Raw genomic sequence first — 18507 nt, forward strand, 5'->3', positions numbered from 1 at the left:
TTGGTCCACTGTCTTGGTAGAAATATATATGATCATAAGGCGATTTAAAAATGTATTCCATTTGGTTCATTCTCAAATAATTCTGAATTGTGGTTGGAGGGTTCATTTGATACTAGTTGTCTAGTCGTTCAGACTCTGTTTAGACTTGTTTCATCACCGGCACAGGCTGAGATTTGTCAGGATTCCAGTTTTGCTTGGGGAGAATGCGTCTTGGACTGTTGAGCACTGAGTGTGATGAAAACCCATGAATTCAAGGTTGTTAACAGTGTCGTTCAGACCTCCTGTGTGGCTCATAGTCTTTTCTTGCTTGAACAGATATGTTGCTGGGTACAGGGCAGGGCAGGAAGTGCTCTCTCACAGAGCTTTGATGTTTATTACTGCTGTTGAGAGGTTGACTCTCATCCTGTCTTTCTTTGAATGTGATCTGTCCTTTCTCTCTGGGCAGCTTTGAGACCTTTTCTCTGTCTTCTGTGTTTCGCAGTTCTATTACAGACTAAGTGTGGATTTACAGTCATTTTTTTCCTGCTTGATCTGTGATGTGCACCCTCTACCTGTGGGCTCGTGTCTTTTTATCAGTTCTTGAATGCCTTTTGATAACCACTCAGACCTTGCCTTTTCTCCCTTCTTAAACTCCGCCTGCGTTCTCCCTGCGGGGACTATGTTAGAACCTCTCAGGCTACACTCCCTGTGCAGCCACTTCCTTCTCCCGTTTCGGCTCTTTGCCCCCCGGGAATCTGTGATTCGGATCAATCTGTCAGAAACACCAGCTCTTCTCCCCCGCAAAACACTTGGATGTGTAATGCATTTGCTGAGTTTTTATTGAAGTTTTGTGTCCCTTCCCCCATAAGAAAATCTGCCAGGCCATCTACTATGGCCCTTACTATTTTCTGATTTTCTGCCTTTTCTTTCTTTTTTATTTCACGTAGAGTTAATGTCTCTTCTGAATCTGAGATTCTTGGGCTTGCATCTGTTCTGTCGGTGGTGGCTTACACTGACTCTTACTCAGTGATACGTTTCCTTGTGTGTTTGTTATGAGCTATTATTTGCTGAATTTCCCATGTGGGAATATGTAGGATCTAGCTTGGGGATTAGTGAACACTTCTGAGTGTTACCTGTTGTTATTTCTATTGTAGAAGAATAAGTATTTTTATTATTTTGGCTCTTTTGTCAAGGTAGATACAAAAGTATTATGTTCAATTCCTCTCTACCACCATTTCAATTCCATGAAAGAGAGAACACTTAAAACAATCTATTTTAATTTAATTTAACTCCTTATTTTGAAATTCCATCTATGCCCAACTGTTCTTTATACCCCTTATTTTGCATGGCGTCATGAAGGAAGCATGTCGGTGGGCTGTGCTGAGTGTTGGGTTACTAGTCGGGGATTATTTTGCAGATGCCGTTTTGTTTAAAGATGTAAACGCGACTACCACCCTGAGATACTACAAGTGATTCACTTAAGTGTTTTTGACCTATTTTAGAATATTTTGAAAGCTATTAATCAGCACACTCTAAAAATAAACTAGAATCTTGTTATAACCCTATTCACTGTAGAGCAGAAGTTTATGAAAGTAAGTTTTGATGCGAAAGCTAACGTCTCATTATAAACCAAGGGAAGTGTGTCTTACCCTGATACAAATTTGTCCTTTGCCATATAACGTTTTATTCTTTATCACTCTGAAATTTCATTTGTTAAAAGTGTATTTGATTGGCACCCTTTTGCAAATAGTAGTGGCCATTAGGTGAAAGAACCATGTCCATGTTAGTCAAGAAATTGTCATATTGACTAAATCTGTATTGATGCAGAACTTGTATAGAAATCGTTTTGGCACTGGTGAAATTTTCAGTGCTTAAGATGCATCGGTCAGACATGGGGCTGTCATTTTTTTCTCTTAAAGATAGCTTAAGATTAAAACGAGTACAGGGGTGCCTGGGTGGTTCAGTCGGTTGAGCATCTGGCTTCAGCTCAGGTCACGATCTCATGGCTCATGAGTTCGAGCCCCGCATCGGGCTCTGTGCTGACAGCTCAGAGCCTGGAGCCTGCTTCGGATTCTGTGTGTCCCTCTCTCTCTGCCCCTAACCCACTCGCATTCTGTCTCTGTCTCTCTCAAAAATAAATAAACATTAAAAAAAAAAAAAACGAGTATAGTTAACCCTTGAACAAGGCAGAGGTGAGGGGTGCTGACCCCCTGCACAGTCGTAAATGCACGTACAACTTCTGACTCCCCCATAACTTAACTATTAGTAGCCTAGTGTTGATCAGAATGAAGCTTTACAGATAATAGGAACAGTTAAACGTGTATTTGTACATTCTATTTGTATTATATACGATGTTCTTACAGAAAAGTAAGCTAAGTTAGAGACAAAAAGTGATATTCAGAAAATAAGAGAAAATATATTTACAGTACTTACTGTATTTACCCAAAAATCCACATGTAGGTGGATCTGGGTGGTTCAAACACGTGTTCCTGTGTCAACTGTATATCCATCCATTTTGTCCTAAAAACACTGTGACATGATGGTGACTTCTGTGGCAAAGGAGCACCAGCAGGAAACCTGAGAGAAGATCCAAAGGGCAGGACTGTAACTGAACTCCTGGCACAGAGTCTGGACTTGGCTGTGGAGACACGTGAGGCTCCGGGGTGTACGGCTTCCTGTTGATCAGCCTGCCTGTTCCTTGTACCCCATTTGTTTTTACTACTTTTTATTCAGATAATTGTGTCATCACAAACTGATTTCTCTATCTGTATTTTCTGGCTGTAAAGCTTTCTGTAAGTTAAGCGTCTTGAGAGAGCAGCTCCAAGAGGGAGATTCTAGTTTAATACCTGACATTTTCAACTCGAGAATGATCAGCTGTCCTTTTCCAGAAAGAAGGCAAAATAAATGTAAGTCTAACGTGAGTTATTAGACGGTATATTTTCTGTACTTATTTAATAGATTTAGTAATGTACATTCCTCCCTTCTTTGTCCACTCCCATATGTTTTTATTGATTTGAGAAGCACTCATGTTATTGAGGGCGTAGGTAAACCTGCATATTTATACTGGTCAGCCCACATTTCTTGATCACCCTTCTGTATGAAAGACTTTAGAAGTGCGAGGGCACTGGAAATTTGCCTTCAGTCCACCGTGGGGCCTTTGACAGACCTCACATTGGTAGGAAGACCCCGGTCGTGGAGTCCCCAAAACGACCCTCAAGCTCAGCCACTCGCTAGGACGATGTACAGAACTTGGGTTATTTGAAAAAACTCACGGCTATAAATACGGTTCTTGCCACAGAAGGAAGTCCAAATGCACCCTATCTCTTAAAGCAGGAAATTGACATTGTCATGTACACAGATTAGTTTAAAAAGCCAAGCACCAGTTTTCAGGGGTCTTTTCTTTGAAGACTCTTGCGGACGTGTTGGACTTGAGATCAGCACGACGACAGTGGTCAGGAGAAGCAGGCGGTATGCGGGAAGCCGCTACATAGGCCCTGCAGGCAACAGGCTGACCGGGTGGGGCTGTGTTCCCCACCTGCCCCTGGTCTCCTTCCCTGTGACAGAGCTCAGAGATGGTGTGTGCACACACTGAAGCCTGACTTATAGGGATTGGCCGGGTCTGGTGTGTGAATCCTCACTCCTAGAACACTTGCTGTGTGACCTTGGGTAAATTAAGTTTTCTGACCTTTATGTGTAAAATGGGACTATTGACCTTGAAGAGTTACCATAAAGATTGTAAGTGACATGTGATGGGTGCCTGGGTGGCTCAGTCGGTTAAGCATCTGACTCTTGGTTTCAGCTCAGGTCACAATCTTACAGTTCGTGGGTTCGAGCCCTGTGTTGGGCTCTGCGCTGATGGTGCGGAGCCTGCTTGGGATTATCTCTCTCCCTCTTTCTCTTTCTTTCTCTGCCCTCCCTTGAGTGCACGCGTGCTCTCTCTGTCTCTCTCAATTAAATAAACATTAAAAAAAAAAACAAGAAGAAACGTGTGGAGCACCTGGCTCAGTACCTGGGCCCTGGTGAGTGTCCCTCAAATCATAGGGAGCTCTGCTGTTACCACCTTTCTTGTTAGGCTTGTGCCGAGACTTCACCCGGGGCGATGGTGGTGCTCCACTCACGATGATGCTACCACAAGGGTGTCGTAAGGCATCACACAGAAGGCGGCCTGCCAGCGTGCTCCGTGCATTTACTGGAAGCAAGTTTGTACTCATACGCACACCTACATGCTCAGTAAAGGACATCCGTATCACAAATGAAAGCAATGAATTCCGCTGGGAGTTAGTAGGAGGTGAAAGGTAGTTAGGAAATGTCTTAGAAATGAACACTGAGTGTATATAACCCAGAGTCCAGAAGTAAAATCAGGATGCGAGCATGCTCGGTGGTTTCAGAGGACACCATGTCTGGAGGGACCCTCAGGGAACGTTAGTGGGCTCTCTGTCAGTGCTCCTACAGAGGGAGGCGGCCACAGGGCTTGTGGTAAGGCTGCGGGGAGCTGAGGGTCTGTTGCGATGGCCTATTCACGCGGGTCACTGCAGGACACATCAGTCACCCCAGGCCAGGGGCACACAGCTCCGAGAGCCAAGGGCAGTAGACTGTGTCTCAAGGAAAACAGCTCTCAGAGCTTTTAAGTCATGTTCAGAGAGGGATCTTCTACAGAGATTGTTCAATTAGAATTTTCCCTTTTTGCGTTTCTGCAACTAACGTGAATTTGGTTTTGATGAATGAAATAAAGCACGTGTTGTATTTTTCCACCTGTGAAAACTGTTTAGAAATTGTTAAGCTTTAAGATAAGTTTGTTATGATGACTTTTACTCCTCATGTTATCGATGCTCTGCTGTGGTTTCTTTGAAGTCCACACCAGACCATAAACCGAGATCAACAGTTTCAGTCAGAACAACCGTGCTATTTCTCTCACTCCTGTAAACACATGTCTGGATTTATCTCTTGGCCTTTATTTCTTGTTCAATAATAAACCTACTTCTGATGCAAAAACTTAGTTTTTAAATTTGGGTTTTTGTTTGTTTGTTTTGTTTTGTTTTGTTTTGTTTTTTTGGTATGTAGGAGAAAGGACCAATTGAAGTATAAACAAAGTGATTCTAGAATTAAAACTTTTTACTTCATTTCGTGGACTGAGTAAATCAGTCCCACTGACTCAGTCTTCAGTGCCCACCAACTGCCACCTATAGAAGTTACTGTCGCTTCCTTACATGGAAAATAGTATTTACACACGGAGGTACCCAAACCCCACCTTGAGCCCTTTATTAATTGATTCATTTGCCCGCTCATTCGTCAGGAGATATTATTGACCAGCTCGCTCTAGGTGCTAATGCAGAACACGAGGCAGAGGTTTTGAGAGGAAATGGTGTTCAGATCAGAAGTCGCAGATGGCTGGCCACTGCTGGGCGAGTGGCCGTCGCTCCTCCCCTGCGAGAGAGGAGTGAGTAGGTGAGCACCGTTCACACCGGGTTCTAGAGTCTCAGTACGCTGACGAGGATGTTCCCATCCGAAGACTTTTCTCTTCCGTGTAAGAAAGACTGTGGCGAATCGGCTGGAGGAAGTGGGAATCCGTGTGTCAACGCACTTCCTAGGCAGACGCTGCTGCGCTCCCGGGCAGTCTCCGCTCACCGTGCGAGGTTCGCCGTCCTGGACTGAGGCCGAGCGTACGCTGTCGTGTGGTTTCTCCTGTTGGTCAGCAGTAGGCGCGGACAAGGACGCGGTGGTTGGTTCCTACGTGTTGGTGTTGCCAGGCAGGCGGAATAAAGGGTTGATGACAGACTGAGAAGTTGAGGTTCTTTGTGAGGGAAAGTCGTGATGACAAAATCTCTAATGCAAAGGAGACAGTCATGAACTGGGGAGTAGAAATCCTTTGAGCGGGTGAACCGACAGGCTAGGAGGTAATAGTTGAAGAGCAGGATCTTTGGAATCTGTTTCAAGGGCCGAGGTCAACACACTTTTTCTGTAGTGGGCCCAAGTGTAAATATTTTAGTGTTGAGCCAAGAGGCAAAACCAAGGCTTTTGGAAATACTTCCCTAGTAAGACACGAGACGGATTTCCACAAAAGTCTGCGTGGGCCAAGTTCATAATAATCGAGTGCAGTTTTTTGTAATACAGGCCTGCTAATGAGAACAATGCAGTTCCTTTTAGGGGCGTGGTAATACTTCACTAACCGAGGCCCAGAATAGTGCTCCCCATCACCGAATCGGTTGCGGGTGTCGATCTCTTAATGCTAATCTATGAGGAGATTTTACGTATTTTGTCTTGGGAGGTGTCTTCACACTGACAGGTGCTCTCAGAGCTGCCGTCAGTCCCTCAGTTACTTTAGTTGAGCGTAATCATTACGCAGAAGGTGCCCGTGGAATTGTTTTTAGATTCTGCTCCTTGTCGTAGATTTTCCACATGTTAAGACTTTGTGGATTAGTCACTTACACACGGTAGCGAAGTGGAGGCCTGTCAGTCACAGGGCTAAATGGATTTGAAACACGTGAATTTTCTGGGGCGCCTGGGTGGCTCAGTCAGTTGAGTGTCCGACTTCGGCTCAGGTCATGATCTCACGGCTTGTAGGTTCGAGCCCCATGTCGGGCTCTGTGCTGACAGCTCGGAGCCTGGAGCCTCTTCAGATTCTGTGTCTCCCTCCCTCTCTGCCCCTCCCCTGCTCAGGCTCTGTCTCTCAAAAATAAACGTTTAAAAAAAAAATATATATGTGAATTTTCTGCCCTTGCCATTTGGATCCAAAGAATGCTGTTGGGACTGTAGTTTGAGTTCAGGAAATACATCCACTGCAAGTTTGCGGGGAAATGGAGATCCCTTCTGGTTTTCGTTCAGATGATGTGAGTTGCTTCTTAAGTTGAAGTGCTCGTGGAGTATATGGGTTCTTAGTAAGAGCCCGTTTTATTTCTTTAACCACTTTTTGGCATTACTCATTTTCATATCCAGCCTCTACCGTAATTATTGACACGGTGTAAAGGACCTAAAAGGCACTCTAAAAGACAGATCACGGTTCTACAAGATCTAAAAGACAGTCACGGAGCGAGTACCTCTGCGGTGTGCTCTTTAAAACGGCCTTGTTTCCCCGATCCCTTCCCACTGCAGGTGAAAAGTGACTACATGTCGGAGATAGCTGACCGGGTGGACCAGGACATCGCTTTGAAGCTGGGCTGCCTAGAAATACGGTAAGGTGGCAACTGTGCATTGAGGGCTTTGTTCATCATCTTCGTTAGTTTTGGAAATTATCCAGCTATCTCCATTTTTCTCATAAAGATTATTAATCAAATACCGAATAAAATCTGAGATTCTGAATTAGGTTGTCAGTGCTTATTTCAGGAATCTTCGGGTCTTTTAAAGAGATGTTTCATTGTAATTAGAATGGCGTGATTCGTACCATTGCGCATGGGTGAGCAGGTGTGAGAGCGCACCGCAGTGATTTCCTGTGGTGACAGGTGTGCGATGTCCCAGTTGCCAGCCGCTAGCCAGTGGGTACTGAGGGGTGCCGTGTGCGAGTGCACATCACGTAAATTGAGACAGAAAGAGCCACATATGGCCAGTGGCCCCCGTGTTGCAGGTTTAAGGGAAGCGGAAATCTGAGAATATGTTTCTTATTTCTGAGAACGTGTGTCACCATTTGTCATACGTTATCTCCTATGCTACCATCTTAAAATTTGAATAAAATAATATTTTACGGTTTTCAGGTAGGCTTTCAATTAAAATTTACTCTGGGCTGCTAGTTTAAGATGAGTTGGTTAAACTAGCCAAAATTTAATCACATGTCCTCAAAACAGTGATAATTCCCCCCCCATCACGATTTTTTATATTGCATAAGGCTGTTAGATAACATTTTCTACGAGGACCCCAAGATGGTTAAGCGTAGCTCTCAACTCCTCCTGAAAACGTGTCTTCGACTGTAACTGTATATCCAAGGAGCAGAGGCCGTCCCTCACTAGTGTCCACGCTCCTGCTCCACTCCCGGCCCTTCCCGGTGTTACTTAGAGGTGTCCTTGGGCACGCTTTTCTTACTACACGGTCGTGCCGTGTGTCGTCTGCATCAGGGCTCAGGAGGCGTCAGCTTGCACGTGAGTGGTCCAGGTAGTGCTCCAGCTTCTACACAGCTCTCTCCCTCCCTCCCTCCCACTCTGGCCTCCCACGGCACGTTTATCCGTCTCCTCTGCGTCCTGCTCGGTACCAGTGGCTTTATTATGAAATAAGATGCTGAAGAAAAAGCTTGACAAATTAGCCACCCCACTAGCCACCCTTCCTTCAACCCCCCCCCACCCCCCGCCACGGATAGAAAGCAAGAGAACAAATTATGTGACCCAGTTGGGGCCCTTTTTAATTTTTCGTCTCAATCTACTACTTTCCATCTTAAGTAGGCCAAAGGGAAGCCAATTTAAAAAACAGAACCAGTATTTCTATTATTACAGACAGGTTTGAAAGAGAGTCTTCTATGAGATGACTTGAGGGATGTGCAGTGTCCGTGTCTCCCAAAGCGTCTCCCACAGCAGCTCCAGCTGGGGTTTATGCTTTTGTGTAGAGGGAATCCCCCCGCCCCCCAACTCATGGCAGGTTTTGTAGAGACAGGACTTGGTTCCAGCAAGACCCAAAACTGCTTGAACGTGCAGTTTGGGGTAAGAAGGTAGAATTCAGACTGTGAACATTCAGAGTGGTGGACGGCACTTACCCAAGAGGAGCCCGGCCCCTCTGTCCCGCCAGAGTATCTGTCCCGTTACTGCCCGTGCGGTTGGCCTTCGTGGCACACGTGCGTCTGCAGCAGTGGGCGTGACGCTCGCCTGGCCGAAGCAGGAGTCCGCTGTCCCTTAGCTCGTAGGTGCCGTCTCTAGAGAAGGGACGAGGGCAGCAGGCAGCGGACCTGGAGTCTCGTGTCTCCTCTTTACCAAGAGTCAAACCTGCTTCACGTCAGAAGAGAAAGTCAGATTGTCCAATAGGGACGAAGTCTGTGTTAAGTGACCTCGGCCTCACTGGGGCACGGGAATGATGCTGGAGGTCAGATCCGGTCTCTGTCACATAGTTTATCCGGGCGTTTGCGGCTGAGCCACAAAGTGGTTACTGTTTAGCAACATGGAGATTCCTCGTAGTAATTCCTCATTTGTGTGTCAATGTGTGTCTCCCCGTTTTAGGCGCTCGTATTGGGAGATGCGAGGCAACGCGCTGGAGAAGAAGTCCAACTATGAGGTGTTAGAGTGAGTACCCCGTGCCGCGAGCACCTTCAGACCCCGGGCTTGCTGTTTACTTCAAGTTCGCTTCAGAACCTGAAATACTACTGCTTCTAAAACCATTAGATCTGGAAGAAGGAAAGTTTTTCTAAGGAAAGCGTTCTTCATAACAGCAATTGTGTGAACTGACAGTTTAATTTTTTGACAGATGTCTTCAGGCCATTGTATCTCTGTAGATTGAATCACACTGGGGTGAAGTTTCACTTGTGGTTCGCATCGAATTCAGAATTACCGATTCAGCCTTTATGTATATTCTCCGGATACATTTACAAAGGGTTTTTTCCAAAACAGAGTGAGATGTGTGAGTTCCTTTTTGCTCATGTATCGGAATATTTAGAATAACTGGAAAATTTTCTGATAATGGAATTAACTTATGTCTTAGACTGTTGTATTGGTTTGTATTAAATGCATGTGAGCCATGCTGGAGCCTGTGTCTGGGGAGGCTGGAATTCTGTTCTTCATCTTTTTGATAATCAGTGCGGCAGAAGAGAGTTGATGTTTATTATGTCCCGGTAAAGGCCGCTGTTAGCTTGATTAGCAGTGGTGCCACGTGTGGCCAACACCAACTTTTTCTGGCTCTGTTGTTACTGAACTGACTCCTTGTGGTATTTGGGAGACGTGGCAAAATAAAGTAAAAGGTTGTCCGTCACTACCCTGCTGTGATGGCAACTTGAACTGACTCCGCATGTTGCTTGGACTCTCTTGGAGCCCGACCCCTGCCACACAGGGGAGGACCCCTGCCATTTTGACAGCAAGACTTTGCAGGGGAGGTGGGGTCATTTACATATAAGAGTAGAAAATAAACATTTTTGGAAATTAGTTACAGAGCAGGTACAACCATTTGAGGTAATAACTGGTTGCAGTAGATGCGATGGTTATTTTTTATAATTAACATGAGCCTCCTTTCTGCCAGGCTGTGAGGGCTGAATGAGTACCACCTGGGCCGTCTGTCCTGTTTGAGGCTCTGAGAGCCAGTTCACGGCCTGATTTCTGAATGCGGTGTGTCCGCCTGGGGTCCGTGACCGCGTGCAGCACAGAGGACACTTCCCAAGTGCTCTGCCTGTGTTTATCCGAACGCCATCAATACATATGTTGTGCCCCTTAACGGACAGGGTAGGGTGAACAGCAGTTGGTTGGAGATGAGTGAAAGAGTTGAGATCAGCTAGGATGTCTTAGCAGGCAGAATTATTTTAGGTAGAATTTTTCCTGACGGTTAGTAGACGGCGTAGAAGCCGTGATGCCATTAATAACCTAAAAAGAGAGCAACTAACATTCGCTATGGTTTCGATTTTTGTTTACAGTTGCCACATTCTTCAGCCTTCCAGACTCTTGGTGCTTAAAATACAGATGACCAGAATCGGAGGAATCACTGAGGACCTTGTCTTAGACGATACTGGGCTTGTCCCCAGTTCGAGTGGAGGTTCAGGAAAGGCAGGAATAGTTTTACCTGTTTGGTTATCTGATTATTTGGTTGGTTGTTCCTTTGTGCATTTAGCTTTTACTCATTAGTTCACTTAACAGACGTCACTAGGCACCTGCCGAGCCGTTGGCCGCGGAGTGCTGGAGATTCAGAGATGAATCATGCAAACTGTCTGCCCTCAGGAGGCTCGCAGCTAGAGGCTGGGCTCCGACAAGTAAGCAGGATCGTGGAGTAGTGTGCTAGAAGCTGAACTAGCAGTACTTGGAGGACGCGTGGGGGGCCTGGTACTTGATGTCTGACGTGGTGTCACAGCAGGTGTGGTCACCCCGTCTCGGAGAAGGAATGTGGGCGGGTTCGATGGGACTTTGTGAAGGTGCAGACACAGGAACAATCAGTAGCTAGAAAACCCTCAGTTCGCCGTGAGGGGGCGGGCCCTTCTTCACAAGGGCTTGGTCCCTGACATCGGCGGCCGGCTGCTGAGCCCTCTTAGGCGGGACAGTGGCTCGAGGAGGTTTGTGATTCAGAGCTCTGTATTTGCGGGATTGGAATCTTATTAATGAAAATTAAAAATAGAAGCAAAGAACCAAGACACCTTGCATCCCCCCTGTCCACTTGAGAAGGAGCGAGGCTGTGTCGTGGGCGTAGCGGCCCCAGCAGTCAGGAGGGCGGTGGCCAGAGCTGGAGTCTGTGTGTCTGGCTGGCTGGTCGACTTGGGTAAGGAGCCTAAGGAGGGATCCCAGGGCTCTCCTGGTTTCTGTCCTGGGCCACCAGGGATACTGGTCACAGGAAGAGGTTCTGTTTGTGGAGGAGCTAGTTCTGAGGGAACCTGCATGCTTTTTAATGTTTTTAATGTTTATTTATTTTTGAGATAAAGAGAGCGGGAGCAGGGGAGGGGCAGAGAGAGGGAGACACAGAATCCGAAGCAGGCTCTGAGCTTTTCAGACACAGTGTCCGACGTGGGGCTCAAACTCACGAACCGCGAGATCGTGACCTGAGCCGAAGTTGGGCGCTTAACCAGCTGAGCCACCCAGGCGCTCCAGGAAACATGCAGGTTTTTTAAATGAAAAGGAAAGAGAAATGTGGGCTTAGGGCTAGAGGGGTGAAAAGCCAGCGAGTAGGTAGATACGACGATCTGAAGAGGTCTGGCCCATGGTGGATGGTGCCATGAAGTCTGAGAAGGTCCCGGATTATAAATAACCTGGCAGTTAGTGACAGGGTACAGAAGCCACCCGTGCGCGTCCTTGGGGTCACCACGGAAGCCCATCTTGTTGCAGTGACTGGAAACAGATGGTGTGAGCCGTATCTGCCCTGTGTCTGCGAGGCCACAGCAGGAACTGTGGTGTCACAGGATGAAGGGAGCCAGGCATACTGTAAAAGGGACACGGAGCACAGGACATCAGGGGCCCAAGTGAAACCTCCACAGACTGGGCATTGATGCATCTGTAGCAGCAAGGACAGATAGTTGGAAGAAGGAAAACGAAGAAGCAGGTATCTGTCAAGGCGGGCTGGTGGCTGCTCTATTTGCAGACAGGAGTTTTCAGTTCAAGGTCTGTTTGAAATGAAAGTCAAAGATCGCACTAGAGTTGCCATAAAGTTGGCTTATTTGTAAAGATTACAGAAATTGAGGTGACAGGAGCAGAGGACCCGGGTGGGGCCCCGATGGGTGGGCCCGGGAAGTGGGGACTGTGGGGTACTTACTGTCCAGGCAGGGGCCTGTGCTCCTGTTACGGGAGAAATGGGCGCAGCACAGTTTCGGGATCACGCGCCTTGTTAGAGCGTGTGGGGGAAAAAGTGGAGTTAGCCGTTACGACGAGGGGAACGTTGCGTGTTCTTAGCAGGTCTGCTGTTTACGTAGAACAGACACGCTAGGTAAGGAAGAGCGGGGCGGATGTGGGGGCTGGAGTTCGGGGTGTGACCGTGCTGCTCCCTGCGTTGCTGTGGTCAGCCTCCCTCTGGTGGGCCCGCAAAGTCGTGTCACTTGTGTGGCCGCCCTCTCTCTGGGCGACGGGCCGGCCGAGACGCTCCTTCGGCCGAGTACCTGGGCCCAGGTCCTGCTTGCACACGGACTGTCCTCGCTGTGTGCTCCGGGGTCCTCGTGCGGACTTGTGCCGGCCCCGACTTCATGTTTGCCCTCCTTCCCGCTGTGATCACGGTCCGGCCGGAGCTCGCCAGGTGGCATGAACACCATACTGTTTACGGTCATTGCAGAGTTTTAGTAAAGGAATTTCAGAGTGCATCTGTTAACTTAGCTTTGAGCCTTTGGAAATAGATAGTTTTTACGTGTGTCCAGAGATAGTAATACATTCCAGCCGGACAACATCGGAACCACCCCGTCACCTAACATAAAAGTGGGCGGATCCCAGCAGTTAGTGTCAGCCACCTTCGAGGTCTCAGTCTTCATGAATATTCTTAGCGCATGGAGCACGTGGTTTAACAGACGAGCAGCCTGGAGACACGTTTTCAGTGACTGCACGTCAGCGCCTCCGTCCACCAGACGGGTGAGGCGCACGAGGCGATGTTCGTTTGGCCTGTTGGACAACAAATAATAGCTTGTTTTATGTACTTCAGGCCGATTACTGTTGAATGCCTTCCCATACGTGGGCCACTTCATATTCCTTTTTTTTTAATTGGCTGTATTTCTTACCAGTTTTTCCAGTATATTTATGTTTTTTTCTTAAGAGGTTTTTGTCGTATTAACTGTGTTTATAGTATTTGTTCTGTATGTTCTTCCCAAATTGTCTTTGTCCGTCAACTGCGATCAGACGTCTTTCATCACACAGGACTTGTTCTTATTTTGTGTTGTATTTTTTGTGGGTTTTTTTGAGAGAGAGGGGGGGAGAGAGAGAGAGAGCGCACACGCGCCAGGGAGAGGGGCAGGCAGAGAATCTCAGGCTCCAGGCTCCGCGAGGAGCCCAATACAGGGCTTGATCCCATGACCCTGGAGTCATGACCTGAGCTGAAATCAGGAGTCATTGACTCCACTAACTGAGCCACTCAGTTGCCCCTTTTTTTCTTTGTTTTTTTAGTGTAGTAAAATGTGCCAGCATTTTCGTTTCGGCTTTGAATTTCAAGACTTGATGTTTATTCTGGTTTGTCTTAATTTTTTCTTAATGTTTGTTTATTTTTGAGAGACAGAGCACGAGCAGGGGAGGGGCAGAGAGAGGGAGACACAGAATCCGAAGGAGGTTCCAGGCTCTGAGTTGTCCGCACAGAGTCCGACACGGGGCTTGAACCCACGGACCCGAGATCATGACCTGAGCCTAAGTCGGACGCTTAACCAACTGGGCCACCCAGGCGCCCTAGACCTGATGTTTATTCTAAAACCTTTGTGGATTTATTTCGATCTTCACATTTGCAAATGTGCAGATAATTTTTTTAAGGAGTTCTTTTTAAGGGTCTGTGTGGTAACAGCTTCTTTGGCTTTTGTAGAGACTGTCTTTGTAGGCTGGTGTAAGGTCATTTCCTTCCAGTCACTTACTAGGAAAAAATTCAGACACACAGCAAGTTGAAAGGCCTGAGCAGCACGCACATGCCTGTCCGCCGCCCAGACTCTACTGTTAACCTTCTGCTGTATGTGTACAGCAGATAGATGTTGTAGTGTGCTTTTAAAAGTGCATTTTCTGTTCAAGCTTGTGAGTGTCTGTCTTTCCTGGTATTTTGTCTGCCGACCTGTCGGTGACTGAGAAGGCGTGTTTCTCTGTGTGACGGGAGCTCTGCCGATTTCACTTCACGTTTGCTCTGTGTTTGTGCCTTTTTATTGGAACACACAGAGTGTTTATCTTCCCGAATCTCGTGTCCTTGATCAGTTGCTCTTGGTGTGCCTAATCGTGCTTCCTTGTTCCGGGGGGCTTTCCCCCTAAAGTCTGTTTGGTCTTCTTTAGGTTAGCACTGGCCTGGTTTCCATTTCCTTTTCTTCTATTACTGCCCACTTCTTCACATCCTTATACTTTCAGGCATGTCTCTTGTAAGCTTCCTAGAGCGGGATTTCTCAAATCCAGTTTGCTAATTAATAAATCTTTCTTTTAACTGATGGGTTTAATATATTTGTGTTTATTAGTATGACTGATGCGTTTGGACTGGCTTGTGTTGTCTTTATTTCTGTTGTCTTTATTTTTTTTTTAACTTTGTCTTTTGTGGAGGGGATTTGTGTGTGTACGTGTAAGTGTGTGGCTTTTTCTTTTTGATGTCTGTTTCTTAATTGGTTTTCTTATTCCAAACTTTCGTCTCTAATGATTCGGAAATTTATAAACCATTTCTGTTCTTTTATTAGTTACCCTTAGGTTTTAGCCTTCTATGTTAACTTAACCACACCTAGATTTAAAATTATCTTGGGTGCCTGGGTGGCTCAGTCGGTTGAGTATCTGACTTCGGCTCCGGTCACGATCTCACAGCTTGTGAGTTCGAGCCCCACGTCAGGCTGTGTGCTGACAGCTCAGAGCCTGGAGCCTGCTCTGGATTCGGTGTCTCCCTCTCTCTCTGCCCTTCCCCTTCTTGCACACACTCTCTCTCTCTTAAAAATTAACATAAAAAATTATAAATAAATAAAATTATCTTAATCCTCTCTTCTGTAGCACAAGGACCTTGGGACACCCTGACTCTCTGTGGCTCCTTCCAGCTCGCGCGCCGTTTCCCTCATGTTAGTTCTGCCTCTGCTGAAGGCCCACGTGTTAGATGTTACGATTTCAGGCAGCTGTTGTTGACCTGGCTGCGTGCTTCCCATTGCATCTCTCAAACGTTCTTGTGTTTACCTCGGCCCACTCTTCCGGTGTCCCCCTTGACACATGTTCCTTGTCCACGCTCAAGGGGTGACATTCCAGGACGGCTGCTGACACGTCTGCCGCCATTTCTCTGTGGCTGCTCTTCCAGCTTCACCCCTGCCTTGAGCTTGCGTTCGTCTCCTCGCCCAGCTGGGAACGGGACGGACTGCTTGGCTCTGTGGATTTGCATCTTTCATCCGGGAGGTGATGCCGTGAGCTCTGGAACTGTCAGCTGGGACATTTGGTCCTTGGTAGCTCTGAACCATTTCCCATCTCTGTTTCTGTCTGTGTCATGAGTGTGTCCTGTCCTCGGATCTGTCCTTGGGAAGCCATTCGTCTTTCTGTCATACCTCGTCAGCTCATGTTTCGTTTCCCCGTTGATACTTTTCAGTTCTAGAAGTTCTTTCCTTGAGATGCGATCTGCTCTTTGTCCAGGAACCTCTTGCTGCACGTGCGTGCATATGATGGCGCCAGGACTGTGTCAGTCCTCTGTGACTCTGACTCACTCAAGCCTCCCAGTGCCTTGAATCAGAGCCCGGTGGTCCGAGCTTGGGCAGGCGGGGCTCCAGGGGGCTTCTTGGAGAGCCAGGCGTGACAGGCTCAGCTGCACCGCCCTCGGGTCCGGGCCCCGCACGGGTGCACGCGGCTGGCGGTCCCGGCACTCCTCACCCCTGGCACGGAGGGCCTGCCGGGCGAGGTCTGTGCACCCACCTGCCTGTACGCTCTCTGCTCTAGCTCAGCCGGCCTTCTGGCGTCGGTTTCCCTTTTTCGTAAAGTGTATTATTTGGAAAATCTTTTACGTGTATCTTTGGTGGTAAAGTTCTGTTTCTGTCATCTTGAAAGGTGAGTAATTCTAGGTACTTTCTCAATACTTTAAAAATGTGTACGGCGGTCCCCTGCGTTGTCTTCCCGCACAGCTGCCGGGAAGGCTGGGGCCAGGGCTTTAGATGCGGTGCCGGCTGAGGGTGGCCTGGCTCTGGGCAGACTCTGGCCGTCCTGCCCCAGGGACCTGGCCACCCCAGGCCTGCGGGGCCTTGGCTTTTCTCTTTCCTCCTGAGCGCTGCTGGAACCACTTAGGAAGGTGTATGTTTTGTCAAAGAGAACGCAGAATGTCACATTTCCTATTAGTCTATTTAAGGGTTCTCTCTTTCCTTGCCAGTAAGGAGAAAAATTGTGCAATCGTCCACATGTTGCTTAGTTTCTGTCAGGAGATTTAAAGACAATCTCCTTTGTTCACAGCCTAGTGGAGAAGCCCCCTCCAACTTTACCGCCCTTCTAAATAGCTGTGTTGGATCGCACTGAAGGCCACTGGCCGGTTTCTAGCACTTTGTAGGGACTTCTCTGGTTTCCCTTCAAACAACCAAAGAGTAAGTCTTTCTTTCCAGGCCTTTGCAACCTTGGCAGAACCAGAGTGCCCTGTCTGCAGGCAAAGGGGAGACATGTGGCGGTGACCCCCCTGGCCTGGGATCGTGCCCTCCTGCGGACGCACGCTTTCAGGGCACGGGGCGTGTGCAGGGATGAGACTCCATTTACGCCTTTATGAGCACAGGTGGGGGCGGGAGAGGAAGGCGCTGCCACGGGAGGTCAGAGCGGAGATTTGAAGAAAAATGTTTTGTTCTCAAGGTTAACAACTGCACCGTGACAATGACAGATTAACCAGAATAAGCTAATACAACTGGGTTTAAATTACCATTCTGACTGTGATATTGTTGAAGAAAGAATTTTACATACCAGTGATTCTTCTCAAAAACTACAGAATTGTGAAAAAATTATTTTAAATGAACTATTTAGCTTTTCACTTCTCATTTCCTTCTTAAGTGGTTTGCCTTTTTAAGAAATGTGTTCTCAGTCGTCTTTGCATGTAACGTATCTCTCTGCAATTGTGGGTGTCCTTGTCTCTGTCCTCTGCTAATTGTCAGTTGCGTGGATGGGGGCCCTCCTGCCACCCCAGCATCTAGCGGTGTCTGACGTTTATAGGTGGTCCATCCATTGGCATTTCTTTTTTTTTTTTTTTTTTTTTAATTATTTTAAGTTTGTTTATTTTAGAGAGAGAGTATGCGCACGCACAGTAGGGGAGGGGCAGAGAGAAGGAGAGACCGAATCCCAAGCAGGCGCTGTGCCATCAGTACAGAGCCCGACTAGGGGCTCGAACTCGCGAACAGTGAGATAATGACCTGAGCCGAGATCAAGAGTCGGATGCCTAACTGACTACACCACCCAGGTGCCACCCAGTATTTCTTGAATGAAAACAAATTCGTGATTTAAAATTAACTGAAGCAAATTATAATTTTGCACTGTTTTCGTTGTCTTTTTTCTTAATAGCAATCTAGTGCTTTTTTAGCTGCCCATGTAATAGATCAGAGAAGAAGCCGCTGACAGATTTGGCATGAATCGACAGTTCTTGACTAAGACAGAAGGTCATCTCTCTTTCATACAGAACAGGCCTAGGCGGTCAGCGCTCGTCACCAGGGTGCCAGGCCTCTTTAATCTGGCCGTCCCGGCATCCGTGGCCTGCCACCCCGTGACCCGGTCACATTTGTACTCCAGCCCCACAGGGGAGGAAGAGGCGGGCATTCTCTCTGTCTCCCCTCCCTGCAAGGACACGGGTGTGTGCAGAGTACTGTCCCTTGGAGGGACGGCGGCTGAGTCTCAGTCCCATGGCCACACCTGGCTGCGAGGGAGGAGCACGGTGCTGGACGCGGCCAAAAGACAGCCGTCTCTCCTGCAAGTGGAGAATTTTTGTATTTATCAGTTTTGAAGAGGCCTAAGGTATCTTAGAGGTTAAATCTCTCAGTGGGATTTTTATATTAAAGATGCTCAATTCTGAGAGTTTTGGGGCAAGGATGAGAGGGATACTATATGAAAATGCACACTTTAGTTTATTTTTGACATCAGTTTTGGTTGCTTTTTTTTTTCCTGGGCTTTACATCTTTGAGGAATCCTGTCCACAGAGTATTAGTTAACCAAGGTCTCTGTGTTCTCAGAAGTAGTGCCAAAGGGGAAATAAATTCATCTTTGACGGAAGAACTTCTTGAGAGTGAAGCTAATTCTGTACTCAGGTCTCCAAAAGCCTGCCGTGTTGTGGGTCTGTAGACTTGGAGACACGTGTGCAGGTCAGGGCCGCTGG

General features: G+C 47.4%; 1 protein-coding gene across 1 annotated transcript in view; it reads left to right on the forward strand.

The window, feature by feature from the left end:
- Positions 1 to 18507, forward strand: part of PTK2 (protein tyrosine kinase 2) — a 241902-nt gene that overhangs the window by 100990 nt on the left and 122405 nt on the right. Inside the window, 2 exon segments of the mRNA XM_030304586.1 lie at positions 7069 to 7148; positions 9108 to 9170. Coding sequence (XP_030160446.1) covers positions 7069 to 7148; positions 9108 to 9170 — 143 coding nt within the window.

Source organism: Lynx canadensis, chromosome F2 (genome assembly GCF_007474595.2).
Source record: "Lynx canadensis isolate LIC74 chromosome F2, mLynCan4.pri.v2, whole genome shotgun sequence".
Lineage (NCBI taxonomy): Eukaryota > Metazoa > Chordata > Mammalia > Carnivora > Felidae > Lynx > Lynx canadensis.